At 36.2% G+C, this 18,095-nt stretch overlaps 1 protein-coding gene across 5 annotated transcripts in view; it reads left to right on the top strand.

Moving 5' to 3' along the window:
• Nucleotides 1-18,095, top strand: part of PTPN3 (protein tyrosine phosphatase non-receptor type 3) — a 123,110-nt gene that overhangs the window by 38,743 nt on the left and 66,272 nt on the right. For 3 of the 5 annotated variants that reach the window (XM_035317782.1, XM_035317783.1, XM_035317784.1), the window contains exons 3-9: nucleotides 993-1,100; nucleotides 1,214-1,271; nucleotides 2,398-2,476; nucleotides 3,897-3,941; nucleotides 4,869-4,921; nucleotides 13,961-14,081; nucleotides 17,984-18,071. In XM_035317782.1, the coding sequence (XP_035173673.1) occupies nucleotides 993-1,100; nucleotides 1,214-1,271; nucleotides 2,398-2,476; nucleotides 3,897-3,941; nucleotides 4,869-4,921; nucleotides 13,961-14,081; nucleotides 17,984-18,071 (552 nt within the window). Of the gene's footprint in view, nucleotides 1-992; nucleotides 1,101-1,213; nucleotides 1,272-2,397; nucleotides 2,477-3,896; nucleotides 3,942-4,868; nucleotides 4,922-11,679; nucleotides 11,808-13,960; nucleotides 14,082-17,983; nucleotides 18,072-18,095 lie in introns of those variants that run through there. The other 2 variants (XM_035317781.1, XM_035317785.1) reach the window with 2 other exon arrangements.

The raw sequence follows: 18,095 nt of genomic DNA, 5'->3' as shown, positions 1-18,095 counted from the left end.
CTCAGAAAATTCAAGAAGAATATAAATATATATATATATATGTCTATAATCTTTTGTATAGACAGGATACCAAACAGGCTGTCCTGGGTTTCCTTCTGTCCAGCAGCGTAGTACATAAAGAACTACACTGAAAATGCATTGCAGCATTGCCAAACGTGTTACATGTTAGCATCTTTAAGATTGCAGTTTTGTTCAGGGGTTTTGTGTATTGTCTATTTGTGTTAACAGCGTTCGTTGATTAGCGGTGTGCTTTGACGTAAGCTGGTTAATCTCTATTCCACACTGCAGTGGTGTGGAGGTATGCTAATGTAATTTCAGGGAAAATACCCTGTGCCTGTGCATCTGGGTGTCGTGCAGAATTCTCCAGTTACACCAGTTCTTCTGCAAATACCCCACGGGATGGGTGTCTGGGGTGGCATAACGGTAGCAGGGTGAGTGGGAATTCAGGCTAATGACGTCCAGGATCTCATGGCTGGAATACAGCTTTCTCCTACGTTTTTTTTCCCCATTCTGATGTATACAAACTTTCCCTTCTGAAAGCTGATGTGGAAACGGAAAAGCTGCTGTGATGGTGACATCAGGGGCCACAGCAGCCCCGTGTGGCTGCAAGCCAGGATTGCAGGGTACAGCTCCAGAGAAAGGGTATTGCTCCTAAGGGCTGATGGAGCAGAGGTGGTCTGCATAAAAGGCAGTCGCAGAGCCGACCTCAAGGACCTGAGTTCATGTCAATTCATATTATGGGATTCCTGGTACCTAATGTATTTTGGAAAGAACGTCTCTTTTTTTTTTTTTTTTAAAAAAAAAAAAAAAAAAAAAAAAAAAGACTTTTATCAATTAAAGTTCTTATATTGCTGAGAAACTTTGAACCAATGAATTAGCAGGTATCTTTATTCACAAGTTATTTATTTTTTAATAAAACTTATTTAAATTAATTGTATGTTACGGTGTTTAAGTGTTGTAGAGTTTCACTTCTAAACTTTTCTTGTTTTCAGAAACAAGACACTGGTCAGATTTTGTTGGATATGACCTATAACCAGCTGGGCGTGACAGAGAAAGAATATTTTGGTTTACAGCAAAATGAAACGTCAGTAGATTCACCTGTAAGTATAGTAAATACTAAATGTGTGTGTATATATATGTGCATATATATACATACACACATATATAAAAATAAACACCAATTGTTTGTAAATATTTTTAATCCATCTAATAGTTTTTCATTTCACAGCGGTGGCTTGAACCAAACAAACCTATTAGGAAACAGTTGAAAGGTAAGATCTATTTTTATATCTCGACTGTAGCTGTGTAGTTCAGCTTTTTTATGTTCTTATGAATAGAATAAATACAGTTGCTGTTAATTAGTGCATCCAGATGGTAGATTGTCTTTTAGAACAAGTCTTATCTCTGCCAGTCTTTTCAGCAGAGCTTTCTGCATTTCTTAGTGCTCTCTGAGTTATTAAGACATGACAGGTCACTAACTGTCAGTGTCTACACCTCACTTCTGAGCACTGTTGGACATCATGGCTATAAAAGCAGTAGCCAATTTGTGGCCAGTAAATTCATCCCTACATGGAAGATAAGAAAGAGGGAGGGGTTTTGTTGAGGGATGTGTAGCCAATTTATTGTTTCAAGTAGAATTAAAAAAAAATAATAATTTTATGCAAAAAAGAGAAAGGAAAAAAAAACACCAACACCAACAAAAAATGTGCTTCCAAATGCATGCGTTGCTCATGCATTTTCATGCATGCTTCATTTATAAACAGTTTTAAGTAGTACAGAATGCTTACCAAGAGGAAGGAGAGCTTAAGGACAGGTCAGCCGGTATGGTAATGCCCAGACAGCAGCCTAGAGAACATGGAGTAGTAGGACAGTGTCCCAGTTTGTGTTGGAAAACTTGAGCTGTCTTTGAGCTCTTTTGTTTCTACTGTATTCTGGAGATTGTGTAGAAATTCAAATAAAAACACATGAAGTTAACAGGGTGAAGTTATGTTACTTTATATTTCTATTATTAAGATAGAATTATCCTGGTTGAGACTCTTCATATATGCTGCTGCCTTTTCCTTTTCTAATAGCTATTAGACCAAAGCAGCAATAGTGCTTTTTATGTAAAGTAGCTAAAAAAAAGCTAGTGCTTTTTATGTAAAGCTAAATAGTGCTTTTTATGTAAAGTAGCATGCACTAAGTACTTTAAATGAAAGCATCATAATCCTTAAGAATATTTTCTTTTCATAGTTGGTGTGGGGAATCAGGAAAGACTTTTCACAAAGTAAACCACAAGAAAAACACAGGAGATTTTTATGTGGTTATTCATATAACTTTTCTATAAATCTAGACATTAGACCTTGGGTATATCTTTTTTTAAAGACAAAATTGATTTGGTCTTCTGAAATATTTTAGGAGGTTTTCCCTGCACCCTTCGTTTTCGCGTAAGGTTTTTTATACCTGATCCTAACACACTTCAGCAAGAACAAACCAGGTAATGTCTGTTTGATGTTTGCTTCTATAAACTAAGTATGTGTAAAGCCTTCCCTTCCACCTCCACCGTCTGGCAAACTACAGTTTATTATGTAATATAACCTCATATAATTCTTTGTATTAAATGTGTTTTGAATTAGCAGCTTGATGTGATGATTGTAATGAAGGGTTTCTGCTATAGGCAGCCTGCAATTCCAAAATACAGGTAGAAGTATAAGCCAGTTACAGAGATGTCAGTTATTTTATTTGCACATTGGATTCTTTTTTGAACTCTTTATTGCTGCATATTGTTTTCCTCCTTTTCTGATCCCTTAATTAACCAGACACAATGATTAAAAAATGGGGAAGTTCAATGATTAAGCTGTCTGCATGCCTGAAGTCTGTTAATTTTTTTTTTTGTATTAGCACTGAGTCAGTTCTGAACACACTTGGCAGATTTAATTCCAAGGGTGTGAGAGGGCGTTGTTTATTTTGTTTCAGGAAGAGCAGATAACAGTCCTTGCTTTCTAGTGCGCCCATTACTTGTAACATACAAAGATTCATAATGGTTCAGTTTATAGCAGACCTTCAACATTTTCTTTTTTAATCTGAGTTTTGGGAGCGGTGGGGTACGTGAATTATAAGTAATTTTCAATTAATGTGTCAAAAGACTTGAAATACTTGTTTTGTTCAGTGCACAGGATTTAGAATTTAGAATTCAGAGGCTCCCACTCATCTGGCATTTTTGTAACGTTTTCATTGTTTGTCTAAATTTTAATAGCTAATTTCAGTGCCTCAAGAATATAAATAGTACAGCATTTTAAAAGGTTTTCTTACAGAGAACTGAAGTATTGACCTGTTTCGGTTTTTGTTAATCATGCGGCTGTAAGCTGTTCTGCAGTTGTAAACTAAACTTATTCCAAGGCTTGCTCTGTGTGATTCTTCAGTCCCAGCACTCCAATACTGCCATCAAGTAATTTTGTCAAACACCCTAATATGAGAAAGACTAAACTGTTTAAGAGCTTTTGTCAGCATATGCTGCTTGAGGAATGTCACATCCTCCCTTGATCATTAAAAATAGTCCCAAGATAGACTATCGCAGATTTATTTATTTTTTTAAAGAAGTTACATCCAAGTTGGATGCTCCTGTGAGAAAAGGGAGACTGGTTCTGTAATTGTTTATATTTTGCAGTGTTCATTATGCCATTAATACTTTGGTCCTTGGGTTGTGGTAATGACTGTCAAAGATCTTTCAAAACCGTTGTGAGAAGAGAGTGGGTGTGTGATGACGTATTTGTAAATGCCGCTAAGCTTTATTAATCTGTTCGTATAATTTGCAAGTAAACCTACCCCACAATAAAATAAAATTAATACTTGGAACCATTTAAACCATACTTTTTAAATATGAAAATTAAATCTTTTTCCCCAAAAATATTTCCTAGGCACTTATTCTTCTTACAACTGAAGACAGACATTGTGGAAGGAAGGTAATAAGAATCTTAAACTTTTCTGTAATTCTGTTGAAAATCAAAACCAATAAAACTAGCTTTTTTTTTGATGGTATCTGTTGTTGCTATAAAAATGTACATCATGAAATACTGCTTTTAAAAAAATCAGTTGCTTGGAAACACTGCAAATTTTTGCACAGCTCAATTATTAAGAATAGTTTAGGAGTCTGTTGTGAATGAGCTGTAGGAGATGGTGTTTCTGCGCATACAGCGTCTGCTTAAGACACCCTCTTTCTGCAAAGCATGGTGTGCTAGACAGTATTCTAAACATGAGGAACCTGCTGTCTGCTGCAGTAATAGGAAGGGAATAGCAAAGGGCAGTTCATACTACTGTTTCTTACTGTTTCTCCTGGTCTTGGGGTATCTTTCCCATATAGTGTGAAGATATATACCCAGTGGTTCTTTGGCGTGTGATTTTTGTGTGCTTGTAAATTAAAAAAAAAAAAACGAGAAGGTCCAGGTTATCAGCAATCCTAAATTGCCTTTAGGATTTCGTAGTAGGTGTTGGTTATGGAGTCACTTTTGCATGTTATATCAGAGCTTGCCATGTATACTGGCATTTTGGCTAATTTTAGTGTTTGTGTCTAGTTTTAAATATACCAGACGGCAGCTATTAAAATAATGTGCAGAGACCCATAAAAATCCCTTCTTTTGTTTCCAGAATACACATCTAGCAAGGATATGTCATTTTAGGACTAGGTACATCCATTTGCTTAAAAAAGCTTTTACCCAGCTAGCCTGTAATGTTCAGTCTTACTTTGCTTTGACAATCAATCTCTGTAAGAAAAAAAATCAGACACCCTTTGACAATAAACAAGCCCTTACGTACTGAACTAATTGCAAAGATGTCATTAACATTTGCATTTATACTGTTTGTCTAAATGAAAATATTTCCCCCCTTTGCAGGTTGTCATGCCCCCTTAATTCTGCTGTTGTCCTGGCATCGTATGCAGTACAGTGTAAGTAATGATCTTTCTTTTGTTAATAAAAGTAATTGACCAACCACCTTCTCTGCTGTTCTGCAGTGAAAACTAAGGGAAGATTTCTTCCCTTCTCTGCTGGTGTGGAATGTCAAAAATGCTACAGATGATGCTTTGTGGCACTTGTAGAGGAGGGGAAAGTTACTAATGACAACCTTCAGATATTATACATAGAAAAAGTGTACTTATTGTGTCTGTCAAAAAAAAAAAAAAAACAACACACAAATAAACAACAATAACGGTGTTCTTATATCTGTGTGCTTGTAGAATGTGTACTGCTGACAACCGAAAAAAAAAAAAAAAAGCACATTTTCATTGCCATTGGAAACAAAATGAAGCTTAGTGTTTGTTACAGTAACTACAGGAAAGCATTCCAGGGAAATAAGAGATCATCTAGAGAATAGTTAAGGGGAAGGTAAATTGATTACTGTGATTAAGAAACTCAAATATTCTTACGTAATGTTTTTTCAGGAAATACTGATTTGTTAGATATGTAAAAACTGGCAGTTTGCAATATGTGAAGGTGACTCTGCTTTCAGTAATTCACATCCTTGTCGTCTGCCTGCTGCTAGCAAAAAGAAGTTCTACGGGTAACATTAGAAAAATAAAAATATTTTATTTTTGCACTAAAAAAAAAGATTTTCGAGCAAGCATAGTAGAATAGTTGTATAATTACTTTGACATTAGCAATGTCCACAGAAATGATGATGAGAAGGCATGAAACTAAAAAATTAAAATTCAGTTTTCTAAGGAGAAAGTGTAGAGAGTGGCAAACGTGGGTCTCTCTGAAAATCCTAAGTGACTGTGAACAATCCACTTTTATGTTCATTGCATTTTTCATCCTTCTATTAAATGGGCCTTTAACCACATTCAAAACTAATAAGAACAGTTGAAGCCAGAACATGTTTTCCATGGTAGGCTATTGTCCTAGTTTTGTTGCAAAAGAGAATGTCTACGTACTCCTGTGTCTGTGGAACACAGTAGGGCAGTGGAACAGTGAAACACTCGAAGATGCTAAGTACAGCATTGGCAACACGGTTGTGCTAAAGCAAGAAAATGAAAAGGTACACTGAAGAGTGCAGATACTTCTGTTCATTCTGAACTTGTGATTGATTTTCAAAATGAGTTATGCCATGGGTAGCATACCCCAAATGACAAAGTAATTCCTGTTTCCCTTCGGTTTTATGAGAGCTCCCTTTTCAGTGCTTTTAAAACCTAATGATGCAGTTAGTTTTATGAAAGCAGAATGACAGAAGATCAGTAAAGGTTGTGGAAGCATACTAGTATGTTAATATCTAGTGATACTTTTTAAGGAGAGTTTAAGTTTTTGGTTAGGAGGTATCTGCTTGTTAAAAAGCAATTGTCCGAAGTTGCCATGGGTGGTTTTACCTGAGCTGTTTGCTGTTAATGCAGCTTCTTGGTGTTTTTCAGGCTGCTGTTTCCTTTAACTTCCATTGTATGCAGAGGGAGAGCTCACAGCTCTTTGATAACTTTATGCTTATTTAAAAGGTGGAGCAGTTGTCACTAGGGGGAGGGTTGAAATTGATGTCTTTCACTGTGCATGAAGCCTGACATTTGATATTTCTGCTCTTGAATTTAACTATAATCTGTACATATGGCAGTTGTATGGTTGACCTTCACAGGCTTCTTTTGAGTTTTGCAAGCAGATACTTGATGGTGATGGCTGCTGTGCTGTTAGGGTGCTCATTATCTCCATTGCTCATTGAAGGGATGTTTCGGTCTTGTACTACAGTTCTAAAATTAAAGAAAACTCTGTCGTGGTAATCTTTACCTTCATGACACACCCTGTGTTGTCTGATGGTGCTAATTTACAGGGGAATACAAATGTGTGTGAATAGTGTGTCCAGTTAAATAGCATGTGACTCAACTTAATTACCAATTCAGTTTGGACACTTGTAAGTATAAGTTTGTTTCTGATACATTTATGAATATTAAACTATCAGTGAGTTTTGAAATTCTTTTTAATGAGAGCTTACTAAGGTGCATTTCAAATAACTTCAAACTTTCTGAGACTGAAGCATGCTCCTCTATTAAAATAACAATTTAATGAGAGATTGTACCCCTTGTTTTCTACCACTGTAAAATGGGAATGTTGTATAGCCTATAAAATTAAATAATACATGTGTATCGTGTCCCTTTTAATTTTATGTCATGTAGCTGATTTAGCTACACTTACTTTCTGTTCCTGCCTGTAATAAGTTCCCATTTCCAAGAGACTATCTAAATGTGCCTAACTACAAGTATGCAAGAGGTCCCATGGATTTGGCTGAAGTTTTTGCTCGCTTGTGTGTTAGTCCTTTGCTGGTATGGGACTTGAATCTAAAACCCAGCTGCAAAACCAACATGAAATGTTATGAATACTTCTAAGCTTTCTTTTTCCTGAGCATCAGTTGTTCAGTGATTCATTGTGACTCTTTTCATTTTTCTTCTTCTAAGGAGTATTTGTCTTATCTCCTGTGATATGGTTCCCTTCTCAGCTGTGCTTGGAGGTCTGCAGCACACCGCTGTCTATCTTCCTGAATTTACTTGGGAAGGGGTTGATGGGTTGCTTGAGATTTAAGTGGACTTCAGCCTCTTGGAAGAAAAAGACAGCAGGCAAGGGTGAGGATTTTAGGAAAGCTGAACTTAGCATGCAGGTTCCTCAGGAGGTAAGAGTTTCTTACAGTTCGGAGAACTCCAGCAAGCATTGGCCAAAGGCTGAGATCCTGTCTGCCTCATAAGAGGAGGCAGGCTGGAAAATATAGGGCAACTAAATTTTGTGCTTGGTTCTTGCCTTTTTTTTTTGTTTGTTTTGTTTTGTTTTGTTTTGAAGGGAAATAATGTTCTGAAGGACATCGTGTAAGCTGGTGGATTTGTTCAAAGGTCAGTCAAGGTTCCTGCTACCACAGGGTACCTGTAGCCCTTTGGCTTTGGAACCAAAATCAGATTTGATAAATATAGAGAACTTTGACTTGAATTTCCAGTGTTTGAAGTTATTTACCAGATGTTTGTGTGGCCTGCCCATTCTTCTGAACTCTGCAGCAATGGTATTTAATCACAGGAGACTTTTATCATGCCCTATATTGCTTGTCTTCAACAGTGCCAGCGTGTTATCTGTGGAGGTGGTGAAACCCCTAATACTAGAATCCTGCTTGGAGAGATGAATTGAAATACCTGCCCATTTTCTTCCACATGGTTCTCTGTGGTCTAAATTGCTGGTTTGGGGCTTGCTGGCAGCTTTCATACAACAGCAGCTTTCCTGCTGTTCTGGATTGTTCTTAATTATGTTTTACAGTTGTGATAAGCAATACAGAGCACACTTCAGAAGATAATTACTTCATGTGTTGTTTGTCTGAGGTTCTTCCACTATGCTGCAAATAACTGTTTGAATCTGTAGCATTTAAAACATTGAAGTACAGTGCTGTAATCTCTGGAGTGGAGAATCCCAGACTGGGATACTGGCTGATACTGTGGCTGAAGGAGCTGACTTTTTACAGCGCCTTGTAGACTAGGTACTATTTCGTCTGTATTTCTAAGGTAGATGAACCTATTAATAAGCACTTCTGTGTAACATAACTAAAAAGGGGAATAGGGGAATAGAACAGTTACCAAGGATCAAGGTCCATGTGGTGTGCTGTTATGCCCATGATAATGAGTTGTAGTGAATTGTGAGGCACAACATGTGACTGATCAGTGGAGTTTTAAGGTGTATTAGTTCCACAAATCCTCTTAGTGTTTTGGGAGCACTGATAATTATTCCTTTTCATAAGTATTTTATAAACTTTGCCCCTACCCCCACAGTTTTTCAAGAGAAATATTCCTCGTACTTTGGATATTGTTTGCTCTTCTCAACACTGTTTCTGATTGTGACTGTATGGTTTCTGAAGTACATTTTGTATTTAAGATTTAGAAATAACAACTCACTAGAACTCATTTTCAGCTTTATTCTTATTTCCCGTGCTTTTCAACTTTTGTCTGAGTTTTCAGCATCTGATTATCTTATTTATTTATTTATTTAAATAAAATGCATCACAATGTTTACGACTCATTTTTCTTTCTGGAGCGTTAATGAATAGATAACTTTGAGACCACCATTGTGTATGTATAGTTGCCATTTATTTCTACAAATGTTTCTGTACTTTTATTAATATCTAATTTCTCTTCCCATCTCACCACAAAGTGACCAGCTTCCATAAGTGTATTCCGCAACAATTTACAGTCATCATCAGCAAAACAAGTTGGTTTTATCTATGTATTAGCTAGCTCTTCTTGCCCAATGGGGAATTCATGCTTGCTTACTTAGTGGTTCTCTGAGTTAAGAGTTCACATTCTTGTCCTTATCTAGTTACAGGTTTCTTTTGTTGAAACAGTTTTGATTTTCTTAACATCCACTTAAGATTTTTTACTCATTTTTGTTGTCTTCTTCTGATAACTGTTTTCAATGTGGTATCAATATGGTATTCAATCTGCATCTACATTAATCATTTCAATGCTCCTTTTAATTATTATTTTTAATAAGTGTTTCCATTCTTATGTTGGTTCTTCAAAACTGAACTCTGGTGTAATTTTATTGCGGATTCCAGAACCATTTCCATAACTAGTAGTTACTACTTCTCAACAGCAGCTAGCAAAGTCTATACTGCTTGAACTGTGGAGATGAGGATGCATCTTTTCTTTCTGTACCTCAGTGTCCTCATGAAGATAAATTTGTCATCAGCCTTCAATATTATGTTTCACACTCATTTCATCACATTATTGCCATCCTCATATGAAGACTAGTGATGTGGCCCTAACTATATTTTAATCCTGCACTGCAATTTTATTACCTGATGATTTTCATTCCTTTGTAAAAAGTTTACTAATTTAACTTTTGACTTAAACTTCCTTTCATGCCACTCCTTCAACATCATGAGCAACTGCTTTTCCTATATAACTCATATTCTAAACTTGTCCCATTATTTGGTTATTTTTGGATCCACTGGGAACTCAATCTGCTTATGTAATTATCCTCTTTTAAAACCAGGCAATTCAGTTCACTTTATTCATGAAACTTAAAATATTCAACCCTGCAAAAAGTTACAAACTCAGTGCAAAACTACTTAATCATTTTCAGATATACTTCTCAGGTCTTCAGAATGTTGACACTAAAGCTGTTTTCAGGGACTAGCTTCTGAAGGCATTCCTTTGGACAAAAATGTTTGTATTATCTATGACTGATTCCACATCATGCTTAGTAAATGAAGCATTCATACATCAGCCTTCTTGTGTCCATAGTTATTTGGAGCATCCATATGCATAAATAGGTTTTGGTGCTATTACTTTGTCCACAAGTGTTTTTGTTATTGTTAATAAGGAAACTTTCTAGAATCGGAGACTGACTTGTCTTTTGCACCTGTAAGGATATCAGATAAATGGAGACCGTTTTCTATTTCCTATTTAAATTACACAAAGCTAACAGCTTATCTTTTCTACTACTGTGCTTTGTGGGGCTGCCTGACATCTTTGTGAAAATAAAGAACAGGCCCAAACTGAACTCAGTATTTTGGTGCTGGTAGCATTCAACAACAAATTAACTTTTAAAACCAGAAGCAAGGAAATAGTTATCTTGGCCACGGAGAAGAAGGCTCGTGTGTCAAAAATAACTTCATGTAAGTAAAACCCCAGAAAGATTCATCTTGGAAGAGGCTTCTTCAAAGTCATCTCAGGTTGCTCAGGGCCTTTCCAGTTCAGTTTTGAGTCTCCAGTCTCACACTTATCACTTGCCTGTCATCGTTTCTGTATCTGAGTCTTACCAAAATGTGTACAGCCCCCCTCCCCCCAGCCACACTTGAAGTAGCCTTTTTCTTTGATGTTTTCCTGCAGAAAAAAGTCTTTTTGCTGTCAAGAGACAAAAATATATACCCTTGCACATTGTTCTGAGAAAATTCTTTGTAAAAAGTGAAGAAAACATGACTTGTTTAGGCTGCACTAGCATACCCGATTCATATCCAGTGTCAACATGTTTGAGCTCAAGACTTATTGTTTATCAAGCATTCATAAATTGATACTGTATCGAGAGCTTACACAACTGCTGCTTGAGCAGATCAATGTGGGACTTCACCCAAGGAAAATTATTGCATGGTACTTCATTATCCTTTTACTGAGAGCTATAGAAGAAATACTTCTTAATTGAATACCAACTTCTAAATGAATGGCTTCATCATGTTGCCTTCTTTAAAACTTTTTATATTAAATTACACAACTCAAAAATACAAGAAACTGATAGTAAAGTAACTGATTTTTTTAATTCCTCCTTGGTTCAATTTTCTTTAATTTTACCTGGTTATGATAATTAAAGAGCAATGGATTATTAGAATGGGGAAATGTTTGGAGGAAAAAAAAAAAAGAAGTTACTTTTATCCTCATTGAATCAGTTTTATCTGCTGCTGCTGGCCTGTGTGATCAGAGCAGAAGCTATATGTCAGGAGAAACTGATTGGAAAGGTCTTTACTAACAACATCCCACCCCATATCTTCTGGAGAAATCCATTAAAGAGCTAGAAACATCAAGGCTTTTTCTTCCTGCTGAGGTCTTGATATGCCCTAAGATATTTTTTTTTCTGTTTGGATAACTAAAATCCTGCACAAGAACATTACTCTTCCAAGATGTCTACTAATCAGCATTTATAGTTTCTCTTCAACTGTGACAGTTGGCTGGGGAGCTGGAGAAGGAAGTAGTACTCTGACCTGCTCCCCTTGTTGCCATAACCTCAGATAGCTAGGAGGAAGAGGAAAAAAGACCAGAGCAACCTCCATATTGGGAAGATGAGGAAGAAAGCCCTACATCATAACCAGTGAAGGAACAACAGTTGCCCTCTTTAGAGAAGGTAAAATTACAGTAAAAATATTCTTACCTAATAAAAATAAGTGAAGTGGACAATTGCGTTGTCTAATTGTTGGCAATCTGGTCTCTTCCCATTGACAAGGATGTAATTCAAACCGACTGCAACAAAGCTCTGTCACCAGAACAACATTAAAAAAGTATGTTTCTTAGAAAAGATGAGTTATGTTAATGGCTAATAAAGGTAAAAAGTCTTCAGTCGACTACTGTCATCCAGAATTGTGTTTTGTTTTTCCGCTGTTACTAATGTGCCTACTTTGTATGAAGTTTTCTGTTGTTTCATAGTCATAGCCTTGTTCTTGGTAGAAACTTGGATTTCTGTAGATATGTAGGTATTCCTAAAATTATTTTAGCTTCTTGTTATACTTCTGGCTCTTCTGGCTTGTTTTCTTGTTTCATTTTTTCTTCTTCTTCTGAAGTGCATTATTTGACAACACTATTCAATTACGTGTTTTAGTTCTAATAGTAAATATTTACTCTTTTGCCAGCCATTCTGATAATTTAAAATTCAGGCTACCTTTTAAAAAAAAGTCAAAGCACTGCAGGAACATCTGTATTCAAAATATATTAGTTAATGTTTATCATTCCAATTTTTATTTAAATACTCCATGCTGACAACTATGTGTGCAGCTCTATTAGTTTCCGACTGTATTTGCTTAGAAACTGTTTTTTATCATGGTGGTTCACTTTGTCATGCTTTTTGGATAAGCAAGTAACAAATATTTGTTATACCCTGCATTGCAGATACTCCATGGTTATTGTACCATTAAGTTATTTCTGAAGTACACAGCTTTTGTTTTCTCTCTAGCCTGAATCATTTAAATCAGTCTTCTATACTTTGTCTTTTTCTGGGAAAATAGTGGTGATAGCATTGTTTCTAAATGTTTGTTCTTTGATTTGGTTGCAACCTGCCATGCTGGAGTATTTGCAGTCGACACAAATACTTTCTCTTGTGCTACTTTATACATCATACAAATAACTTCTTTGAAGCTTATTGCTTTGTAATAAAAACTTCATGCTCCTAAGCAAAAAAATAAAAAATAAAAAGCAGACCTCAGTACAAGTTCTAGGGATTTGCTTAAATATTCCATCATTTTGGGATTTAATCTCTGAAGTATTTTGTGAAAGTAGTACAGTTCCAATGAAGTACAGGTTTTAATTTACTTGCTTAATTGAAAGTAGGTGTATCTGTGCCAGTTAGGAACTTCATTTGAATCAACTGCCCTCTTGCCCCAAACCTTCCATCTTCATAACACGTAAAGGGTTTGTGAATGTTTCTGTGTATCTTCCAGGATATAAAATAATGCTGACCTAATATTTAAAGAAAACTTGTATGGACTGAGACTATAGATTTGCAGTCTTTTGTACTTCCATTTGTTTTCAGTTTCACCAACTGTGGATAAGAATTAGGTTTTATCTAGTAACTATTTCAAAATATACACTATTTGGTATCATTATTGAAGGGATCAAGTTGTTAAGGATCGTTGGTTTTTTAGTTTATTTGGCTGTAGATGTATTTACTTTTGGTAGTAGCTTGGTAAAATTATGTCTAAATCAGGAGTTATTTCTCATGCTGTGTTAAATAATTTGTGTTCAGGTGTGGCAGGATTAACAGTTGAATTGTTAGGGCAGAGCCACAGTAGTTAGTCTGAACAGGATTTGCTTCGCAGTCTAAAGAATAGATGCTTTTTAAGTGACAGATCTTGTTAAAGACTTCTAATCTGTTATAGTTAAAGATATTTCACTGTAATTTCGTTTGTCTTACTGAAGCAATTTGCTTCCCTCTAATGTTATAGTGTTGGTTGTCTGTGCCAACGTGGCACGTGTTGCCTGTGTAGTGTTTTTACAGGTTGTGTGATGCAAAACTGTGGTTATATGAGCAAGTACTTAACTTTTCAGTGCCTGAGATTACAGTAAGCATATTTGGGAAAAAAACAAACAAACAAACAAAAACATTTCTAGTGATGTCATAAAATATTGCAGTGTTCAATATTGCTTGTCCATTGGGAAATAATTTGTAGTTCTTGCTTTTCCCCATATGCATGCATATTTTGTTATATTTTAACAAGGAGGAGGGATTTCTTCTAAATTGTAATTAACTATGGAAACTTTGTATGTATGTTTCTTGTTTTCTAACAGCACAACTTGGCGACTACAATGCTTCAGTACATCGTTCAGGATATCTGTCCAATTACAATTTTATACCAGAGCAGAACAAAGATTTTCTTGCCAAAGTAGAATCTCTACATGAGCAACACAGGTAACATTATTAACTTGTAATTCTCTCATGCCCCATGAGTTCTTAAAAATAAAGTTAAAAAAGGGGGAGTGGGGTGGGATGGTGGGGAGTGTGCAAAAAGGAAGATTCAAGTTTTTAGTGGTTTTATTTTGTATAACTTCTATTAAACAAAGTACTTGTTTTTTAGAACATAGGTGCAAAATACATATTTTTCAGAGTGTGATGCCAATGTGTTAAAACTTTTAAATAAATTTCTAGTTACATGCAAGTAGATCAGTTAACATTATACATTGTTAATGGTAACTATCTAGAACACTGTACTAGATGTTTGAGGCTTTTTGGATCAAGGGCCCTTGGTGAAAAGGCCCATTTCTGAAATTGTACAGGTTTTTTTATCCACGTATGGAGGGAATATGGTGGCAGGGGGAAGACCAATACTCAATAACTTAGTGCTTTTACTCCTGATTGTAATATAAAGGCTGCAATTGTTTGTTCCAGTTGAAGTCTACTGCTAATTACTCTTGCTAACCCTGCTGTTTTGTTCCTTGTAAAACTGCAGATTTAGAATTAGAAGTGTCGATCAGATACCTACATGCTGCATGCAAATACGTTAACCTAAGAAATTGCCGCTTACATTTGAGCAAATAAAATCTGAATCTCTTAAGACTCATACTCTGTCCTTTATTGCAGCAGAGCTAGTTTCCCATCCTCCCAGTTTCTTTGATTTCTTGTTTTCTGCCCTGAAATATTTCCCCAACCCCTAATATTACTTTTTTTTTCCAATACTCTCACCACTTCCTCGTTTCTTTACCACTGGTGGAGTTAGTGAGGTATAGTGAGTAGTTCTGAACTTCACAAGTGCTGCCTAGCCTAGTCCAGAGCATGCATGCTGTTGTCAGTTATGGGGATAAAATGGCAATAACCACTGAACTCATGCAGCAGCTGTTCCTTTAGCATAGGTACTAATGGGGACTGCTTTCCGAGCCGTTCATCTGCTGGAACACAATATCTGAGGCTTCTGTTTCTTCACAATTAATTCAGTTTCCAAAAGGCTCAGAAGTCTTTAGTGAGGAACTGGTAGACAGGAATGAATAAATCTGGTTGTCTTTGGGAAGAAGTTGACTTGGAGACCACCGAGGGAAGATTCTGAGGAGTCTTTGAGTGGGTAGGTTGTAGTCATGACCTTAGTGCTGTCATAGCCAAAGGTATGTCCGATTATGTCCTGCAGAGAACAGGCTAGAGATTACCATTGCCCTACATGAAGGTGTGGTTGAGGATGTCGGAAAGCGTTTTCCTTTCTGGGAACTTTCAGTGAAGCTGATGCTTTTATTGAATGTTTTTTGGTAGATTGAAGCCATCATGATGATGAAGTCTAAGTGCTCTATTTTAAGCACTCTATTCACGTAGGTTATGGAATTAAAGTTGCAAATAATAATACTTGAATAAGCTGCATTAGCAAAAATGTTTCTTTATTCACTTAAAGCCTTTTAAAAAACTTTGGTTTTCAGGACTATTTATTTCTGAGTGCAGGGAGAGGCAGACAATTTTTGTGTATTCTAGCAGTGTTTGTTACATCTTCCTTTGGCATGTATCGTGAATACTGATATTTGAGACTTTTTTTCTGATTAAGCCCGTGCCAGTAACATATTTGACGAGAATGATTATGGTGTTCACTGGGCCTTCGAAGAAGGAAATATGAAATGGAAAGTTTCTCATCTTATGATTTGAGTCATATTACGGTTTTTCCTCATCTCACTGAGAACGGTGTTTTGAAATGAAATTCCTACGGATCTGAAGTGAGTTGCTAGTATTTGCAATAGGCCACGTGTAATATCTGAAAATTATTATCCCATATAATTTATCATCCTTAGACTGCAGGGTTGCAAAGCCAGCCCTATGAGCATCTGTTCTTTTTCATTCTTTCATATTCATCCTTTGGGAAACTTTCGTGGAGAAAAATTAAAAGGTCATAATTGCTGGAATGCAATACAGATTTGAGGAGCCATATTGCTTCATATTCATTCTAGCTTTGCTGTATTTTCAAACTGAATTTAGTATTTTGCCAGATTTGGGAAGGTAGTTCTATGATCAAGTTTATGTGAGACACTTCAGTGTGCAGTAACTGTTGGGAAAGCAGCTGGTTTCATATCAAACTGGTAAAGCTTCAGAAATATTCCTTCTGTGTTCATAACTCCGTAGAGTGAATTTTTATTCTGTATGTGGTTTGGGTTTTTTATTTTTATTATTTTTTTAATTTTTATTTTTTAACTTAAGCACCCAGAGTAGCCATTATGTTGGTTTTTCCCCCTCAGCCTTTTTGACGTAAACTGACCTTGTGTCTTTTGCTATTTTTCTATTTTTATTTTTTGAAATCAAGGTGCAGTAGTCAGTGTAGATGTAGGTCTGAGTAACCAGTTCCTCTGCAAGAGGCTTATTTTACCTGTAGTCTTTATTCTGATATTGTGACATTTTCAAGCCGTGCTTCTGGCAATGGCTTTCTGGCTCAGGATCACTTCCAGTCTTTCTAATTGGCTTTATGGAGCATAATGTAATATTTCTTAGAGTGGCAGTTTCAGGGAAGATTAGTATGATGGTCTGAGATTTAAGAGGATGGATAAGTAACTTGAAGTAATAGATTTCCATCTTTTGAGGTAAAGCTTCCTTTAAAAAATAAAGGAGGGGGGAGGAATTACTGCTTTATACAGAGTGCCTTTCTATCTGGAGTTCTAACTTAATATAATGTTACATGTTTTTCTTACAAGTTTTTGGTTTAAGTTACATTTGATTAACATAATCTTATGTCTTTAGTTTCAGAAAAATTCTTTTACCTGCACTGAGTTGTAGCTATGATAGAAAAGACATCAGATACCATCCTGCTTAGATGCGTATAGATAATAATGAGTTGGTCTCTGTTCTGACAGTTTACTCTAACATGCTGTAGTGCCTGAAGCGTTGGTCTGCACTGCAAGGCCAGGATCCTAGCAGGCACAGCATGATGGCAGTAGGCTACAGCAGGCTCTGGGTTAGTGGGCTGTTGTCGGATCAGTTCTCAACAGAGAAAAACTTCCTGGCTCTACAATTTGTGGGAAGCAACTACCTTTTTATCATAAGTAGGTGGATCTTGTTTAGCTGCACTTCAGTCCTCTCAGGTGAATAATTAGTAGGCTGCATGGGGTAACTATCTAGGTAGGGATTACTTCTGGATTCTTTGTTTTTTAAAGCTACTAGTAGATTCCATGGAGCCCTTCCATGAAGTTATAAAATCGGTTTATTAGACATGGGGATGTTTGAGTTGTTCTCTTTGAAAGCAAGCATCTCACAGAATCTTAGAAATTTCCTAGAAAACGGTGATATACAATCCTTTTAAGTCTTGCACACATTTCACATCTAGTGGCAGGGGAAAATGTGTTTTAGGACTTTATGCTTATTAATTATGGATAAACTCAAATGGTTCTTCCTTGGTGAGTTTTATAACTTTAACTTCTTTAATACTCTCCCTCCCTCTCCCACTGTATTTTTGAGTAGATTCCTGCTTCTAATCTTTCTTCTAAACAACTTTCTTCTGAGAGGCTATGCAATATAGAATGTAGAGGGATACAGCTTCTCATTGTAGAAGAAGCCTTTGCAGGGGAATTGTTTCTTCACCCCTTTAAACAAAACAGGTAAAAATGATTTTTCTAAAAATATTGGTGCAGAATGGCTGAGGTGATGTCATTGTTTGTGGTTTGCTCAATTTTGAGAGGTGTTTAGGAGGCCCTTCACAAGTTAAATGCTTTGTGGCACTATTTAATGAGGTTTATTTGTCAGACACTGAGCTGTAGGATTCTCTTTTTTTTTTTTTTTTTTTTCTGCATTTGGAATAAAAGTAATTTCATGTCTCTTATTGTTGACTATGGTCTGCATCTTTTTTCTTTCTCTTTTAGTGGCCTCAAGCAATCCGAAGCAGAGTCCTGCTACATAAATATAGCACGAACACTTGATTTCTATGGAGTGGAATTGCACAGTGGTAGAGTATGTTTACATTGCAATATTTCA

The sequence above is a fragment of the Oxyura jamaicensis genome, chromosome 2 (assembly GCF_011077185.1).
Source record: "Oxyura jamaicensis isolate SHBP4307 breed ruddy duck chromosome 2, BPBGC_Ojam_1.0, whole genome shotgun sequence".
In the NCBI taxonomy this organism is placed as follows: Eukaryota; Metazoa; Chordata; class Aves; order Anseriformes; family Anatidae; genus Oxyura; species Oxyura jamaicensis.
Note: the sequence above shows the minus strand (reverse complement) of the source record. Positions and strands in the feature narration are given on the sequence as shown.